The 19,162-nt window shown below is 29.3% G+C and overlaps 1 protein-coding gene across 1 annotated transcript in view; it reads left to right on the forward strand.

Moving 5' to 3' along the window:
- The window catches only part of LOC122857503 (homeobox protein B-H1-like), a 28,338-nt gene extending 11,011 nt beyond the window's left edge, over positions 1-17,327 (forward strand). The window contains exon 3 of the mRNA XM_044159709.1: positions 15,191-17,327. Coding sequence (XP_044015644.1) covers positions 15,191-15,668 — 478 coding nt within the window. The 3' untranslated portion in view covers positions 15,669-17,327. The remainder of the gene's footprint in view (positions 1-15,190) is intronic.
- Positions 17,328-19,162: the final 1,835 nt, after the last annotated feature.

A 19,162-nucleotide genomic window follows, 5' to 3' on the forward strand; every position in this document is an offset into this window, starting at 1 on the left:
GCTAAAAAAATTATGTGGTAAGCAACATTCATTCCTTAGCTACATCTTTTCCTTACCTACTGCTTTCCCTTGGACATTTTTATATTTTAAAAATAAAATAACATGTATTTTATTTATTAAATAAATAAAAAGCTCAAGGACAAGCAGTAGCTGAGGGAAAGAAGTAATTAGTTTTAGAAGTTTTTTTCTTGAAGCCAATATTCATCAAAAATAAACAGAATATTGTTTAATTCAAGAATGTTTTTTTTTCTTATTACAAAGCGATTATTTTTTGTAATATATACTATCCATTTCTTTTTTCGAACAACATATTGGCAAGGACAATTTAACAATGGGGACAGTCAAATCTACTGGGCGTAACGCGAGACTTAAATTGATTTAATTCAAATTATATTTCAATATTCTTTCAATATTTAATATATTTTTTATATTCAATTCAACGTTCAAGATCATGTCAATATTGCTTAGTTGCAATTTAGTCATTGACTCCAAATTATTGAATATCGTGCGACATCTGAATATTAAATAGTCAAATAATTAGCAAAGCACAATAAAAATAGCAATTTCAAGCGTTGTCGCACATATTTAGGACTCTCATCTTAAATGTTTTTTTCAAAATTATATTAATAAAAATTTATAATAATCTAAATAAAAAATCCTTGAATAATTTAGGTAACCTTGTCACTAAATAAGATATTATTTGAACATTTATAATAAATAAAATACCATCGATGAAATAATTATTGAATAATAATTGACATTAATTGTTGATATTTACTTCCACTGTAAGGTTGATTTCAAGTCCCATTGCCGAACTAATATTTATGTCCTAAAATTGTTTGTAGGGCTACTAATGAAAAAATCAAGTTCTTTAGTAGTATGTGCGTGCGTGGATACAAACTAGCAAGCAAAGTTCATATCGTACACTAAACCCATGCTTGTGTTGATGTCTGCAGACATGTGTGCCACGCTTCTTAAGAAATTTTTATATTTTAAAGTTATTTATTTATTCATCTAAAAATTGTCTCCAACTTATTTAGTTAAAGATACTGATTAAAAAACACCTTTGTGGTTTAATTTATTTGATAAATCACTTACTCCGTTTTATTTTGAAAACGATTGCTGTTTATAGATAAAATAATTATTGAGAAAATTTCGAGTATATAGCTTTGATCCTAGATTTTAACATGAATAATTCATTAAAGCTAAAAAAAACGCTGTGTTGATTTTCAAAAAAATTACGCAAGGCATAGAAAAAAAAAAGATTTTACTTTTTGTTAAATAAACAAATGAATGTAGCAAAAGAAAATAGAAACAACCTCGAATAATCTTTATTTTATTCTGTACTTTATGCTATCAAACGTTATAGCATACTCCAACTGGAGCCGTGTTATTGCATTTAGTATAATAAAACTAATATATGTTTTGTTGATTACTGCAATAAAATAATTCAAACGGAGCCATGTGACATTTTATTAATTAAAGTAATGGATCTACCGGATAATACATATAATCAAAAAAAAAGTCGACGTCAACATCGGTTGCCAAAATGGTCGAGCCTGTAAATCGTTAGATTAGTAATCTCGGAGTCAGAGTTTCGATCCCACTACAGGCATATCAGATTAAGTAAGTTTCAGAATCTTCGGTTTCATTGAATACATATAGGCTGAGTATATAAGTAGTTTCTATACACACTTTCGTAGCTTCGGTTTGCTGTATGTAAAAAGTCTGTCAGAATAGTCATCAAAAATGGCCTGTGCAGTGTATGTTTGTAAGGAATAGTTTTTTCATTTTGAAATCGTGAGCAAAATAACTGATAAGCATGTATATCGGAAAATACCCAAAAAAATTACGTCATCAACGTTTTTTACTATACTACGTAGTACGCTTCAGTAGTTTTTACTCAATATTTCTCTCCGTGTAGGTAATTGCAAAATGAGCGGATCCAAAAGTTGTATGTCGTTATATTATTTTTATAAGAAAAGTATATTAAATTTATATTTGATTATACAGTCATTTATTGAAAGTGTAGTTAATAAACTTCTTGAAATATATTGATATATATATAGCTCGGCTCTTAACAAACTATTTTACACATAAGACGAAACTAGTCGATGAATAAAAATGACAATGGACGGTCATGGAAGCCAGAATGAAATATAAGTCACGTTCTGCATCCCTGGAGCGCTTGGGCCTGAGTTCGGACGTTGCCCCTTTTGGCTCCTAGCCACCGTAAAATTAACATTTAAAAAAATGTTAAAAATTAACACTTGAAAAAATTTTAAAATTTAATATTTAAAAAAGTGTAGACCGATTTTGACATCAAAAAAAATGTTAAAAATTTGACATTAAAAAAAATGTAAATTGTCTTAAAGAAAATATGCATATAAATATGATTATGTTTCAAATTATTTATTTCAATTTTTTCTTAAATATAAAATTAGAAAAAATCATACAAACTATTAATACTAGTATTAATATTCACGAAATAAATTTATTTGTAATAAAATGGATATATAATATAAAAAAAAAATTGACACAAATGAGCAAAATCATAGGTTAGGTACGACATATTGATAATAAAAAATGAATAATTATTTATTCCGAATGGATATATCATATGGATATATCATATACCCGAGTAGAAATTCAGGTCAGGTTCGGATCAAGCCCTGATCAGGCTTGCCTGATTTCAAATCCAATCTGGATCCAGATACTGGATCCGAACCTGATCAGGATGTAACGCTTTTTCGTAAGGTTTGGATCCAGAATGGATCAGGATACCTGATCTGGCAAGTAAAATACATGATCCATGGATCCGATACTGGATACGAACCTGATCAGGATGTAACGCTTTCGTAGGTTCAGTCCCAATGGATCAGGATACCTGATCAGGCTGTGGTAAAGATACATGATCCATAATGGATCCAGATTCCGGATCAAAACTGGATGGATACATGATATTCAAAAAAAAATAATTTCAAATTTATTTTTTTTAATTGAAATCTAACTTAACAGAATACAGATAAACTTTATTGGCCAAACTGACCTAATTGATAATTTTAACTAATTAATGCTACGACCGGGGTTCGAACCCTTCGACGGTTACAACGCTAGTATGACACGCTCGGCCATTGAGGCATTCGATAATTCGTACTACTTTTGGTCCTCATAGGTTCATAGAAATTGCCTGATCAGGATAGCATCAGGCTATCTGTATTTATATATTAGGGATAGCCTGATCCATTCTGAATAAGACTGGATCAAAAAAATATTTGAAAAAATAAATTCAATAATTTTTTGATTACTTGATCCAGAATGGATCAAACTACTCTATTGAGATAAAATTAACAATCTTATCTGATCACTCATTAATAAATCAAAACACCAAATTTGATACTTGTTTCTTCATCCATTTTGGATTAGCTAAACTTATTTCAATACTTAATAGAGTAGCTGATCCATTCTGGATCAAGACTGGATCAAGAAAAATTATTTGAAAAAAAATAAATGCAATAATTTTTTCTTGATCAAGATTTGATCCATGGATCAGGCTACTGGGAATAAAATAACCCTGATGCTATCCTGATCAGGCAATTTGTAAAATTCAAAGACGCAAAATTTGATACTTTTCTATATCCATTTTGGATCCAGCTAGCCTTACTCTATATCCTTAATAGAGTAGCCACAGTCATTCTGGATCAAATCGATCAAGAAAAATTATTTGAAAAAAAATAGTAAATAATTTTTTGATCAAGATTTGATCCAGAATGGATCAGGCTACTATGGAAAAATAAATAGCCTGATGCTTATCCTACATCAGGCAATTTGTAAATTCAAAGACGCAAATTTGATACTTTTTCTTTATCCATTTTGGATCCAGCTAGCCTTACTCTATCCTTAAATAGAGTAGCCTGATCCATTGGATCATATCTTGGTCAAGAAAAATTATTTTGAAAAATAAATTCAATAATTTTTCAGATCAAGGTTTGATCCAGAATGGATCGAGCTACTCTATTAAGGATAAAATACAGATAGCCTGATGCTATCCTGATCAGGCCATTCCTACTTATCTTTAATAAGGTAGCCTGATCAGTCGGATCAGGACTTGATCAAGATGAAATTATTTAAAAATTAAATAAATTTAATACTTTTATCTTGATCAAGTCCTGATCCGGTTTGAATAAAACTATCAGAAAAAAGATGTAGGTGCCTGATCCAGGCTTGATCAGGATGTGATAGAGTTACTTGAATAGGGATAGCCTTACGATATCCTGCTCAGGCCTGGATCGGTGTTCAGGCTATCCTGAACAAGTTTCTACTCGGGTATCATCACGATGAAACAAAAAAAAAAGTTGAACTAAAGAATAACTTATGTTTTGTAACTTATTTAATCATATTATTTATTTTTATAATATGTATTAAACTTATTTCGGTAACACAAAGTTTTATTTGGCGTCGTTTACTGATAGAAGCGAGGAAACCGAGGAAAAATTATTAATGCAACTTGCGAGACCTAGCGGTCGTCTCTCACCTAATTTTTAACATTTGAAAAATGTCAAATTAATTTTGAATTCAAAATTAAACATTTTTTACGGAGGCTAGGAGCCGAAAAGGCTCAGCCGTAGTATTGGATTTATCACCCAAAAAAAAGAACGTTCATAACTTCCGAACTAATTGTCATAATGACTTCGGATTCGGCCTAAAAGAAGCGTCTCTGAAAATTTTATCGCCCCTAATAGAAAAAAGCATTATCTCTTCGGTGATTTTTTTATTTCTCCAAAAAACGAAAAAAAAAAAAAAACAATTTTTTTTTTTCACGAAAAATAATATTCGTGCGAAAAAATTTACTTGAAAGAGTTATAGAATTTTGGAAAACAATTATTTTAAACCTAATATGAAACCTCTGCGACTAGTCTATTTTGAGTTATAACTTGGGCCGTTTTCATTTTTTAGGAAAGGTATAACTCTTGTCGAAATGGTGTTAGAAACTTCGTATTAAGCTGAAAACATGCGAACTGAAAAAATCTATCGCCTAGGCTCTTCGAAAGAATTTTAATCTATGAATAACATTTTTTATAAAAAATTGCAAAAAACGGATTTTTTTTTTTTTTTTAATTTAGTTTTTAGAAAAAAAAAAAGTGGCTGAACAGATAATGCCTTTTCTCATGAGGGGCGATGGAGTTTTGAAAGATGCGTTGTTTAAGCCTAATACGAAGTCTCTACTACAATTTTATCAAAAGTTATTTCTTGCCTAGTTTTCGAGTAATTTCTGAAAAACGCTCTAACTTTCGACAATATCGTCCTAGATACTTTGTATAAGACTTAAAAAGCATGTGTAGTAAATCCCTACAACTTTTACTCGAAACTTTTTTCAAAAAAAATTATAGTTTTTATAAAATTGTAAAAAATAGAATTTTTGAAATATTTTCGTAATTTTTTTTTCAAAAATAGAAAAAAATTGACCATTGGAATCAGGATAAACCCCTTGAGGGGCGATAGAGTTTTGGAAACCACGTTTTTTGAGCCTAATTTGAAGTCATTCCGTTGATTCTAACAAAAGTTATAGCTTACCTTAACTCGAACGAAAAAAAAAAAAAAAATTGATTTTGAGAAAAATAAAAAAAAATGTACTATTATTGTATTGTTACTTTTAAAAATCATTTTACAGATAAAATTTAACATGGCCCTAGCCGGAGTATTGAAAATTTTTAATTTTCAACGGTAACGCGGGCCGCACGCCCTAACAAACGTTACCAGATCTTTTTTTAACATTAAAAAAAATGTAGATTGATTTGGACATCCAAAAAATGTTAAATTTCATATTTTTTTTTTACTGTGTACTGATAGATGATAAATTTTGTTCTTCTGATACTTTTATGAAATTTCATTGTGCAAAAAACAAAGAAAACAAATATATAAGAGATTAGTTTTTATGTAAATGCGTTTATAACAGTAGCTACCAGACTGAATCCGTTATTAGAAGAATACACGCGTGCCACAGACATCAGTAAGTGATCCAACAACAAAACATTATAATTTTTTTCAGCGTTACAAACTGGTTAACATAAAATCAAATTGAAATGTCAAAGTATAGTGAAATAAATTCCAAACAAAATTATTTGTTGCAAAATCTGTTGTAATATATGCTTGTAATTATTTATATCAAATTTAATTATCATCTATATATTAATTTATATTAATAAACTCGTATTCAATCAATTATTTTATTATCCATTGGAGAAATCTGCACAATGTAGTGGCATCAAAAATCATAGCTGACGTCATTAAAGCGACTAATTCCCTTATTATAATGATTATTATTATATTTCATCTAAATTTTTACTGTAGTCTACCAATTTTGGAAGTCTCGAGTTAATGGTATACTACGGAAAATTACTGTAGTGCAGCATTTTTCCCGCCAGATGACACCTATTTCTTAATCAAGTGTTTTAATTTTTTAAAAATAATTTTAAATTATCATGAATCCAAAACGTATGAAAATTATAAAATTATTTTTTAATTGTTATTTATAAACAATTAATTTTTATTTCATTTTTATTTTATATTTAATTTTTGTTTTTTTTTTTTTGGTTTTGTTTTGTTACTGTAAAATTATAGTAGTAGGAAATTCTAGTCCATCCTGGTGGCCTCCCCACGCAACTTCTCAATTTCCAGTAGACTACAGTAAAATTTGTTTGATACTCTACAGCATTATTTGCTGCGGATTTCTCTCCGTGTACTATAAGTTTTGTTGATTTTGGTCATACGTTATACACAGACTGTCCCATTTTAATCTACAAATGTATTCTTCTTGAAAAAGATGCCTTAAATTGAAAAATGATTTAAACAAAAGTTGTAGGATTCAGAGGACACGAAAAAAAAAAAATCGAAGACATTCAAAATGGTGAAATTTCAGATATAAAAATAGTTTTTTTAAACGGATACTATATTTTTTTTTTTTTTATCAAAAAGTCGTTCACATTAAACCTAACACTTTTTATTCGAAAAATTTTTTTGATAAAATCAATTTGGCCTGATTTTATTTGTTAATGTATTTTCCTCGAAAAATATGCCTTTAAGGTTGAATGTAAATCGCATCGGTGGACGAAGTTTGGGCCCGAGAGGGTGTGCATCTACATATGGTTATAAAAAATATTTTCAGTGCCCCTCTGTCCAAAATATATTCACTATACTGACAGGCTCTTGGTAGTATGTGTGTATGTAGTCTATCTGGATGTGTGTATGTAGTCTATCTGGATGTGTGTATGTAGTCTATCTGGATAGACACACACATACTACCATAGCCAAGAAACATGAAACAGCACGACGAATAAAAGAGAGAGAACGGCTAATGATAGAAAATTTTGATTCTGATAATTGAAATTCTTTTAAAATCAACAGACGAAATTGATCGTTGAGGGCTTAAAACTCCGTATTATCATAAACTGCAAGCTGATAGTCAATTAAGGAAAATCGTATAGAAACTTTTTGAGCTACAGGAGAAAATATGTGTTCAGTCCCTATACCTACGTGTTAAAGTTGTCAACTTTGACATCAATTATCTAAAAAAAACAACCTACGAAAATTCCGAAAAAAATCAACAAGATAGATAATTATTCTAGCTTTGATATGAAATCAAAAATCGTATAGTGGGAAATTCTATTTACATTCAACCTTAACCAAAAATAGTTCTTTGAAAAGTTGTACGGTTCAAAAAGTTCCGAGTAGAAATTCAGTTCAGGATATGATCAAAACTTGATCAGACAACTTGATCAAGAATTGATGAAAACGTAACGCAAAAATGGATCAAGACTTGATCAAAATTTTCGATTAAAAATTGATCAAGAAACATTATGAAAAATTGATAAAAAAAAAATTATTTAACATATTATTTTTTTTTCTTTTTTTTGTTGATTTGATTGATTATTTATTATTACTGACATAGAATTAGAGTTAAAGATATAGGTACTGACATGAAATTCAAAGAATATAATTAAGTAATTAAAATGCGCGCAACTATAGGGGATTGAACATACGATCAACGGATTACTATTCTAAACGCATGCTTTAGCCCGCTTTTTTTTTTTTTTTTTATAAGTTTTTTTTTATTTAATAATTTTTTTAAACCCGCTTTAGCCCGCTCAGCCACCGGACGATCGATGCAATGGAGAAGTTTTTAATCCTCATATATAATAATTATTCCTTAATAATTATTTTTGACTATACATATTAATTTATTAAGTACAAAATAATTTTTTAAGTACGAAAAATATATGGATACATATTGAAAAGAATTATTTAATAGAAGAATAGAGCTGTCATCAGCTGTATATTTTAAATATGATAAGACTTAGGAACTTCTGATCAAGATTTGGCGAGATCCACTTGTTCAGGATGTGATCAAGATACTTGATGCCATCTTGAACAGGGAAAATTGTTTTAAAAAAATATTTATTATTTAGAATATTTGACTTGATAATCTTTTGATCAAGATTTGATCAGGTTTCCCTTCTTCAGGATGTGTTAAGGTTACTTGATGCTATCTTGATTAAGTTAACTTGAAGTTGAATGCGAAAAAGTATCTTGATCAAATCCTGATCAGGATTCAATCAAGCTTCCTGGAATAAGGTAACATGATCAATTTTTAATGAGAATCGGATATCAAATCCGTCGAGCCTGACCAGATTTCCACTCAGGGTAACGGACGAAAGAAGAAACTTCAAAATGGTGGAGTTTTAAGTATGAATATATTTTTTTTTTAAGATTAACTGGAGTTTTTTACATTTACTACAAAATTGTTTACATCGAAACTAACACTTTTTTCCGAGAAAATTTTTCGGCAATCAATTTTTTTTTCAAAACTATGTTCATACTTCGAACTCTACCATTTTGAACCGTTCTGGAATTTTTTTCTTTTTGTGCAGTTCTTTCTGATCCCTACACCTTTTCCAAAAATTATTTTTTGATTAAAGATATATATTTTTTGAGGAAAATCTATCAACAGATGAAATCGGGCCGAAAAAAATTGATTTTATCGAAAAACTTTTTGGTGTACAAAAAAATATAGAATTAATTTAAAAAAACTATGTTTATACCTGGAACTCCTCCATTTTTAATTTTTTTGTTTTTTTTTTTTAAATTTTTAACCAACAAAATAATATATTATATTTTTGATACATGCCTCGTGTGTTTGAAATCCTTCAAGTGAAGCAACTCTCGTTCATCGCATTTTTGTAATATAGATTGCCATTACATTATCACTACTGGATAGGCATATAAACATATGTATATAAACTTTATTACACTATTATATTATATTGTAACAAATATGTATAACCGTGAGAAGTCTTTCTTGAATCAGGAAACAAAATCTAGCCTGGTCAACGCGATTTCCCACGCTTTAGAATAACATGTTCAATTCCATAACGGCCAAAGTAATTTTCACTCTTAATTATCTCTTCATATTTTTATCTTTTTTTTTTTATTTTCACAATTTGCATTTGATGAATTGTCATTTAATTTATTTGAAAACTTTTTTAATGGAAACAAGTCAGCCAGTTTTTCTTAATTTTGTGATTTTGTCGATCAATATTATTGGTGAGCTGAAAGGAAGCTAAGTTGCAGCATAAGACCAATCATACCAACTATTGAAAGCTTTTAGATAATATGAAATATAAATTCTTTCCATACAAGGTTCATATGGAATTTCATTCACATTATCATGTGCAAATAATAATTGTACAAATTTTGTTCAAAAATAAATAATATGATATTCATATTCGTATATGAATGATATTTAAGAGTGTGTTGTGTGTTGCATAGCCCGGTAAGTATATACACATGTATACTGCCAGCCAGAACACAAAACATTATAAATGCATTAAGTTTCGACTAGGACCATAGGGTTATTTTATGTTTTTCAATTGTTTCTTTTCCATGTGCTCATTCCTTTCTAATGTGGCTATCCCGAGCTAAAAAATCTCAGTCTTCCGAGGTCTTCCAAGTCCTAAAACGCGCTTTATTGAACTTAAACTGTCTTCCAAGTCTTAAAACGCGCTTTATTAGTCTTCCGAAGTCTTTCACATAAAATTACAATTTTTTTTGATAATTTTCAAAGCTGCCGTACACAGAGAGAAAAAAATATTAGGTTTTACTAAAAAAAAACGCTGGATTTTACTATGTTTTATAGTACTGGTGGATGTTTTGGGAAATTTAGCAACATTTATCATGTAAACAGTGAGTTTTACTATGTTTGAGAATTTTAATCAGACGTAGTAAGTATCATAATACTCAATCGTAAAAATGGCCATGTTTAAAATAAAAAGTACTATGTTGTATAGTCAAAAATATATTTGATTAAAAAAATATTTTAAAAATTTGTCATTTTTTTTTCTGTTGTATTATTAACGCAGAAGCTTTTGTTTTGTTTTGTTTTTGTTTTTGTTTTTTTTTTTTTTCACACTCTGACCGGGGATCGAACCGGCGAAGTATGTATTGACGTGGTGTCGGATACGCTTTAGACCGCTCAGCTACGGGACTAAACTGGAATTGATGTAAAATTGACTCTTTTGTTTGATATTTCGTCTTTCTGCATTTTTTACCATGTGAACATAGTAAAATTCGCTTCAAATATCGTAATTAATATAAAACACACAATAAAAATTAAATCGGGAATCGTATTTTTTAAAATTGATGAGTAGTATAAATAACATTGTTCGAATTTAGGTACCGAATGATTATTTTAACGAGCGTCAATTGTCAATTCTACTATGCTAACATAATAAACATTAATTTACACATAGCACTTTGTATCTACAGTTTATTAAAAAAAAAAGATTTCGTTAGTACTTTCGACTATGTCTTCAGTAAAAAAAATCTTGTTCCATAGTTTGATTACAAATGATTTAATTTACTATGTGCCTTTATTAAAATATATAAAATAAATAATAAAAAATATAAAAAAAATATTATATCTTATCAAAAATCCGAAAACATCCACCGGTACTACAGTAGCATAGTAAAACATAATATTTTTTTCTCTCCGTGTAGTCTTCCAAAGATTTGGAAGACTTCGGAAGCCTCCAGGTTTTCTAAAAAATTTTCATATCACAGCGGGATTTATTTTCGGGTCCACCCTCAAATTAAATTAAAATAAAATAAATTTTGAAGATAAACGACTTCGAAAGCCTGCGGTCTTGAAATTAAAGACTTGTAAATTTATTTTAACAAAAATTAAGGAACTTAGAAAAATTTCAAACTACCCGATATAAAGTTATCAAGTTTCTAATTAATTTATATCTATAAAAACGACTATATCTCGCTGTTTCGTATTAACATATTGCTCTTATCACCTAATTCATTTTATTACATAATTTTTTAAAATTGATATATTTTTTTTAAGAAAAAAAAATCAAGTTCTTCTAATTTTAATAGATCTAAATTAAATTTTACTTTAAATATTTATTCAGATATTTATAATATAAAATTGATTCAAATAACAAAAATTAGAAGTCAAAAGTTTATAAGGTAAATATAATCTCCATAAATATTAATTGAACAAATGGCTGAGTAGTCAGCCTATCTGACTTTCACACCAGAGACCTATGATCGTTCCTTCGTAGGTTTTTATTTTTTGCTTTTTTTACGGCTCAAAATAAAAAAAAAATAAAAAAATGGAAGACTTCGGAAGCCTACGGTCTTGAAATGGAAGACTTTCTCTGAAAGACCTCAGGCTTACGAAGTCTTTAAATGGAAGACTTCGTAAGCCTGAGGTCTTAAATTGGAAGTCTTCCGAAGTCTTCCTAGTTGGACAAATAAAGACTGTTTTAAGACTTCGACATTTTTAAAACTGAGATTTTTTAGCTCGGGTACACTTATTTTGAATCAAAAGCACAAAGTCAACAAAAATTAACCGTACCATGTGTTGTTTTTGTTAACATAGCTTCATCAATTTCGAACCACCTAGTTTATACCTGTGCAAAATAATTCAACAAAACTTACCTGTCAATGAGCAAAATTCAATGCAATGATACCTCCAAAAAATAGCTTTGAGAGACAATTTTTAAAGACGATAAATCAAGTATGCTCGAGCGCACTTGCAAGCGTAATGCGACGGGAAAACCAATTAAGAATGTTTTTAAGGGTTTCTTGTATACTTCTTTTATAACCACACAAATTCATATTACGGTATATGTATCATATACCGAGGGTAATAAAATTCAAGGGATTTCAATTGAAAGTGACGACAGTGAAGGGAAAAAGGAAACAATAATACGTTCTCATCACCCCTTTTACCAAGCCTCTCCTGTGCATGGGTATGTGTGTGGGGCACTGGGGGTATTAAAAAACATTACTCATCATATATAATTGCTAGCAAGAATCGAGTACTTTTATTTTTTTGGTCTTGAATGGTTTGAGTTAGCTTACGTGAATATGAGAAATGGTATAAACTATTTAACATTCATGAAGGACTCTTGAGGGTTTCCTTGTTAAAAACTTGAACGCTTGATACGAGGGTATTTTCTGAATGCAGGCCTGTCCTACATTGCTCACTTTTGCATCTGACCCCATAGACTAAATTTTCCGAACGATAAAGTCGCTGTGAATTAACCAACGTTCAATAAAAAACTGAATATAATATAATAACATTTAGATAAGTTGAAAAAAGATGTTTGATCGTATATATATAACAGCTAAAATGACTTTTAAAAAAGTGATTTGTAATATTAATTTTATTTCTGTGAGTGGCCGCAAGAGATGATATTCTACTAAAAAATTAAGTAAAAATTCGTATTCTCTAGAGCGCGTTGATTAGACAGTAAATTTTCGTTGTGAGTCTATTAGTGTTGACTGTATTTTCAAGTAAATTTTACTATAAAATTTAGTAAAGAGATACACAATATGGGCGCCTGACTGAAAAATTGTTATGTTATTTCAGCCTCTCTACATCGTTATCTATTGCAGATAGGCATAGGGTCAAGCAAGATTTATTATTGGAAATTTAATTCTAAACAATTTATAAAAAATGACTTTTTTTTATTAATCTCTTAAATTACGAGTTATGAGTTAGTTAAAATAAAAAACATGCATGTTTTGTGAAAAAAATAAAAAATATTATATGTTCCACTAAAAGCTACTGCACAATTTAATAAATACTCCAACATATATAATAAAAATTATTATAAATATATATAAAAGTTACTACAATCTTCAGTAAGTTTAGTTTAGTAAAAATTCTGGTGGTGGGATGAAATGATCTGAAGATGGCCGACTGATTGAATAAATGATTGAATTGTCAATTCCAAGCTTTTCTACAGCCTTATCTGTTGGAGCTAGATATGGGGTCAAGTGAGGTTTATTATTGGTAATTTATTTCTAAACAATAGATAGTAGAAAATAATAAATAATAAATAGATGATGGATATGAGTTTGATGAGGTGAAGAAATATATATTTTTATGATGATAGTGAAGTTTTAATGATTTTCTTTTATGCATACATTATGATCTTAATATATATCTATGTTGTTATGATTACTTTTAATTGATTTTTATTAAAAGTGATATTTTTATACCTTAGCCACTTGATCACGAAGGCCTTTTATTTTTTTCAAAGTGAAAAACTTTTTAAGCAGCAACAACTGGATTTGTAACCAAAAACAAAAAAAATTGAATAACTATGAATAATTTTGTTTTCTCCTACTAAGAATAATGACATCGAAACTATCGATCTGAGATTAATTTTCACTATAGGTTTATTTTATTCGTTAGTGTTTTTTTTATACTCTGGATCCCTAAATTTGTTTATTTGTAAATTGAAAAATCTAAAAAAGTTTTTATGTAATTTTTTATAAATTTACCAAAAAACTTTACATAAATATAGACACTAGCTTGCGATAAAATTGATATAAAGACGTCGCATTTGCCTGAAAACGTCTTTCGAAACTCTGACGCCTTTGATGTGGGATAGAAATTAATCCAATAAATCAGAAAATAAATTTTTTTCTGATTCCAAAAACGAAGTAAAGAAATAAAAAACTTTTTATTTTTTTTTTTTTTTTTTAAACTATAATTTATATAGAAAAAAAAGATTTTTGCCACAACGATAGAATTTCAGAAGACTTTTTTTTTCGCTTGAAAATAGCTTAATTGCCTAAAAAGTGAAAACAGTTCAAAAGTCTCGACCTAAAACTTCATTGCCACTATGCAAAACTTTTATTTTACCAACTATAGTTTGGCCGAACCCGAGTGGAAATTTGATTATCCGAATTGGACCCGGTTGGATAACCGGATCTGGTTTCCCTGACTGTTTCTTGATCAGGACCAGACTAGCAAACTGGATCCGGTTTTCCTGATCCGCATGTTTTAGGCTCATATTTTGCGTCACAAAAAACTCTATCGCCCGTATTATAGGTTTTTTTCACTATCTCCAATAGTTTTTGGGAAAAAAAAAACAAAAAACATCAAAATTTATTTTTGAATAATTCCTTTATTAATAAACCATAAAATTATATCTGAGCAATTAAGATAACCATGGTCCTAGCCGGAGTATTGAAAATTTTTAATTTTCAACGGGTAACCCGGGCCACACATCCCAACAAACGTTACCAGATCTTTTTTTACCTGGTTTTAGATGCAGCTAAGAAAAAAATTGACTAACTAAATAATGTTTTCTCCCTAGAAACAATAGAGTTGTGGAAGACGCGTTTTTTAGTATATTAGTATATTACGAAGTCTCTATGTAAATTCTATTGCAATTCTATAGCTTGCCTAGCTTTTAGTAGTTTTCAAAACTAATATCGTTATAGCTTGTAGTTGGTATAATGTACACCTGCTGTATTGTGCCACAAAGTATACTAAATTCTAGTGGCGTACATCACGATAAATTACAAGTGCTTTTAGTAAATTTTACTGTTGAGGTTAAGATATCATTTATGATTGAAATTTGACGGAAGACTTTGGTAGAAAATCTGAATTTAGAGTAGCAAATATTATCGATATATTAGACATACATTGATACATCGAAGAAATGATATCATCAACGTTTTCACTACTTCACCTCAGTAATTTTTCCTCAAAATCTTTTGGCGTGTGTGAATACATTCCATGACACCCTCTTTAAAAAACATAACTTTTTAAAACGATATATACTGTTCATGTCTCAATAACTTTTGTATTCTTATTTTTCAGAACGAAATGGAAACGACAAACAATCGTAAGTTTTGAAATATTGGCGGAGGCTGGAAATTACGTTGCTTTTCAAAGCATGTATGGTAATCGTGCTGGAGTACCAGCTCAACCATCATATTGGTCGTATCCAGGGACAGCAGCGCCACCACCTAGTGAATTGTTTTACCGACAGGCAACTGCAGCCGTGACGCTCCAAAAACCAATGCCACATAGATTTTATCCTTCCACAATGATGCTGGCTGGACCCAGTGCACCACTTGGTAGTTTAGCAGCAAGTTCAAGTCTATCGAGTCTTAGTAATTATTATAATCGTGAAAGTTCTGATGTCCTGCAAGATGTGAGAGAACGTGAACATCTCGAACGAAAAACAATACAGCGCGCAAGAAGTAAGAGTCTTGAACGATCACCACCACCAACAGAAGATAGCCCGCAAAGTAATAGAATTGACAGTGATGATGAGAGTATACACGACATCTAGGATTTGATTGAATCGACTTATGCCTTGGATTGGGATCAAGATCAATATTACAACCGAGACTGACAAGTAAAGGAAGTCAGTAAAACGATACCTATTGCAACGATACATTGCAACGATTTTGGTTATTTTGACATTTGAGATTTGCGAGAATATCCTGGGGATATGGTTACCGACAATGTTCGTGTAAATTGCTGTAGTGGATAAATAAACAAACGTTATTTGTTTTTCAACATATTTTTTTTTATTATTCTTGAACGAAAAAAAAAAAAAAGTGTGTATATCTGTGGAAATTCCTAATTAAATATAGGAAATTTCTATATGTGATTTGATCGACTTATATTTACAAAAAAAAATATTGAAAAAAAAACGAATAATTATAGTTATATAAGAATCGAAAAAAATAAATAAGTTGGCTTAACTGTATGCAATTAATTGGACATTAGGCCAGAAATAAACTGTACTTATGACTTTCAACTCAGTTTTGTGATGTGACATAGAAAAGTTTATCGTGACTAGTCGAGTGTAGTAACAAATCGATTCTCAAGCTTATTGTTCTGTACTGACTTTGAAGGCAATATGTACTTTTTTTTAATTCAAAAAAATGAGTCAAGATATGTACTGTATTAAGTTATAAGATTCAAAGTTAAACATTGGAAAAAGTTGTTGTACATAATTTAAATTTAATAATACAACTGTAGGTTAAATACGCTTTATTTCTATATTATTTAATTTTAGGAAATCTTTAAACTTTAAATTTATTGTAAATAACTTTAAATCAAGTCGAAACTTTCATTGTAAATAAAATTAGTTTAAAACAAGTGAGTATCTTATGAGAAAAAAAAAAAACAAAAACAAGTGGTTGAGAAAATTTTTAAGTGAAAAAAGTGTGAAGCTACTAAGAAACTAATAGAATCAACAGAGTTTATTTTTCAGAATCATTATTTCTATTAATATTTTTTTTTTCCTGAGAGTTCATTTGCGACTGATTAAAGCCACAATGGTAAAAGTTCCATTATTCCGAAGTACTTAAGTAAAAAAAGTTACCAGTATTATGAATGTATAAATTTTAAAACTATCAATGGCAGGTGATAACCACTGTTGTAAACATAATAAGCTGCAATGTTGGAAACGATATTGTCAAAACCCTCAGAATAATAAATAAAAAAACAATTAATTAAGTGACAAAAAAAAAAAAAAAAATGTAATTTTTTTGCCGTGGAATAATGTCTTAAGGTTGTATCTCAGGATATGTCAGTGTACTTATATTAGGCAGTCACGTCATGTGGTTATAAAAATAATTGAGTCTTCTGTGCATACACATTTTTCAATTTTATCTACATTTGGCTAAGAATAATTATTATTTCATCGTATGTATTTTATTATTAACTTGTAAACTAAGCCCACGATATTTGGAAAATTAATCCTGACTATTCTTATATAAAACCAACTACTTATCGGAATTTTACAAAAATATTTTGTCATTTATATGATTAACATACAATTGTAAATATATTTACGCCAATAAAAACTTGTTTAAAAACGTTCAAAATTTGATTCCAATTGCAATCTTTGGTACTGGAAAATAAAAACACTATAAATTTCGACAAAAACAAAAAAGAACACGATACATACATGACTAACATATCAAAATAACAAAAATTTTAATGCATTTTCATATTTTTGAGTAACTATGAGATACAACCTTTAATCCTGCAGCAAAAAAAAAAAAAAAACAAAAAAAAATATAACAAACCAACTCTTTGTATCTAGAAATAGCAGAAAATATTATATTGAAAATATATTATAATACTAAAAAATTTAAAATTATTTATTGTCAAATTTATTTATTCCAAGAATTATTCAATGAAAATTATGGCAGTTGAAACTTAATTTTATTTTAATATTCATTTAAATAGTATAATAATGGGGTGAAAAGGAGGGATATTTTATTGGTGGTAACTAGTAAGCCAAGTTCTCTTGGTCTTTCCAATTACGTTAAATTAATTTTGTGGCCATTAGCGGTTGGGAATGATGTGGTGGGTGCTCAGTATTCCTGCTTCAACGATTTTCTAACTAAGGCTAAATTCATCGGACCGCGGACAGTTTGGAAGTTTTGTAATCACCCACCGTTACGAACCTCAGTTAACCATGTGTGCCAACAACACATAGTAAGTTTTTTACCCTAAATTCAACTCTCTTATACATTTTAGAAAAAAATCATTTTTTTTGTTTTGGAAATGCAAGTATAATATTTTTATAATACTATTTTAACTGGTAATTTTTTTTTTTTTTTTGTTCTCTTAACTTCTTATGAAGAAAAAAAGAACTATGAGAACCAGTTTATGTATATAATTTGAAACCAAAAACGTCAGACATGGAGGAGGATGTGGTTAACCTGGTCGTCACAACTAAATCAAGCTTTTACCAGGCTTCTACATCCTGAAGTTTTTCATTATGAACATACAACCCTTTATTTTTAAAAGTAGCAATTGAAACCATCAAGCAGTTATACAATGAAAGAATACAGAAAAAAAAAATCGCTTAAAGCCAACAACAGTGTATAATATGTGTCCAATGTTGTGAACTTGAGGCACCTGCCTTTCATATCTCGGTTTGATCATGCCAGTTATAAGGAGGTGCACATCATGCAGACTTGTTCTTATTCCACCAGGCGTGATAATAATCTTAACCCCGTCAAGACTACACCAGAGCACTTATATCGTTAATTGCTTCAACTTCCGTTTTCATCGTTCCATGAGCACGCTTTAAAACTTAACGCGTGCTAATTCGTATTTATAAAAAGTTAAACTTGTTTTGTATGAATCAAATTAAAAGAAAAAATAAACATAATTTTATTTTTATGTATATGCTATCGGCATTATACACAAACTGCGTATAATTTTGAGGTATGCTTCTGAAAAAATGAGCATTTTTCATTTGATGAACATCGATTTTGATGTATATTTCATACATCGTTCACGTTGATGCTGGAATATTTTTTCACCTATGGTTCACTATCAATGATAAATTGCTGATGCTTTAATTTGTTCGTTATGTATTTTATTTGTTGACTCTTTTCTATTTTTTTCAGCCATAAGTACAACGCCTATACTTGTTCAAAGTTAATGACTCATCTCATTATGATAACTGACACATTTTAAACCAGTATATATAAAATTATTTTTATTTTTCACCGTACTGGAGCACATGTTAGTTAATTTAAATATTGTAATTGGGATATATAACGAAGATTATCATTCAGGATCACTGTGGGTATCCTTATCGAAGTTTTTAACGTTTCGATGAACGAACTGTTATTTCGGGACATATGGAGTATATTGCCACGATTATGGGATATAAAGTTAAACACTATAGAATGTCTCTTATCATGACTGAAGATCCGTTCCAAATGGCTTATTCAACGTGTTGTATACTTGTTTATTTATTTTTGTTATTTCATTATATTTTTTTTCTCACAAAAAAAAAAATAAAAA

Source organism: Aphidius gifuensis, linkage group LG5 (genome assembly GCF_014905175.1).
Source record: "Aphidius gifuensis isolate YNYX2018 linkage group LG5, ASM1490517v1, whole genome shotgun sequence".
NCBI classification, from domain to species: Eukaryota; Metazoa; Arthropoda; class Insecta; order Hymenoptera; family Braconidae; genus Aphidius; species Aphidius gifuensis.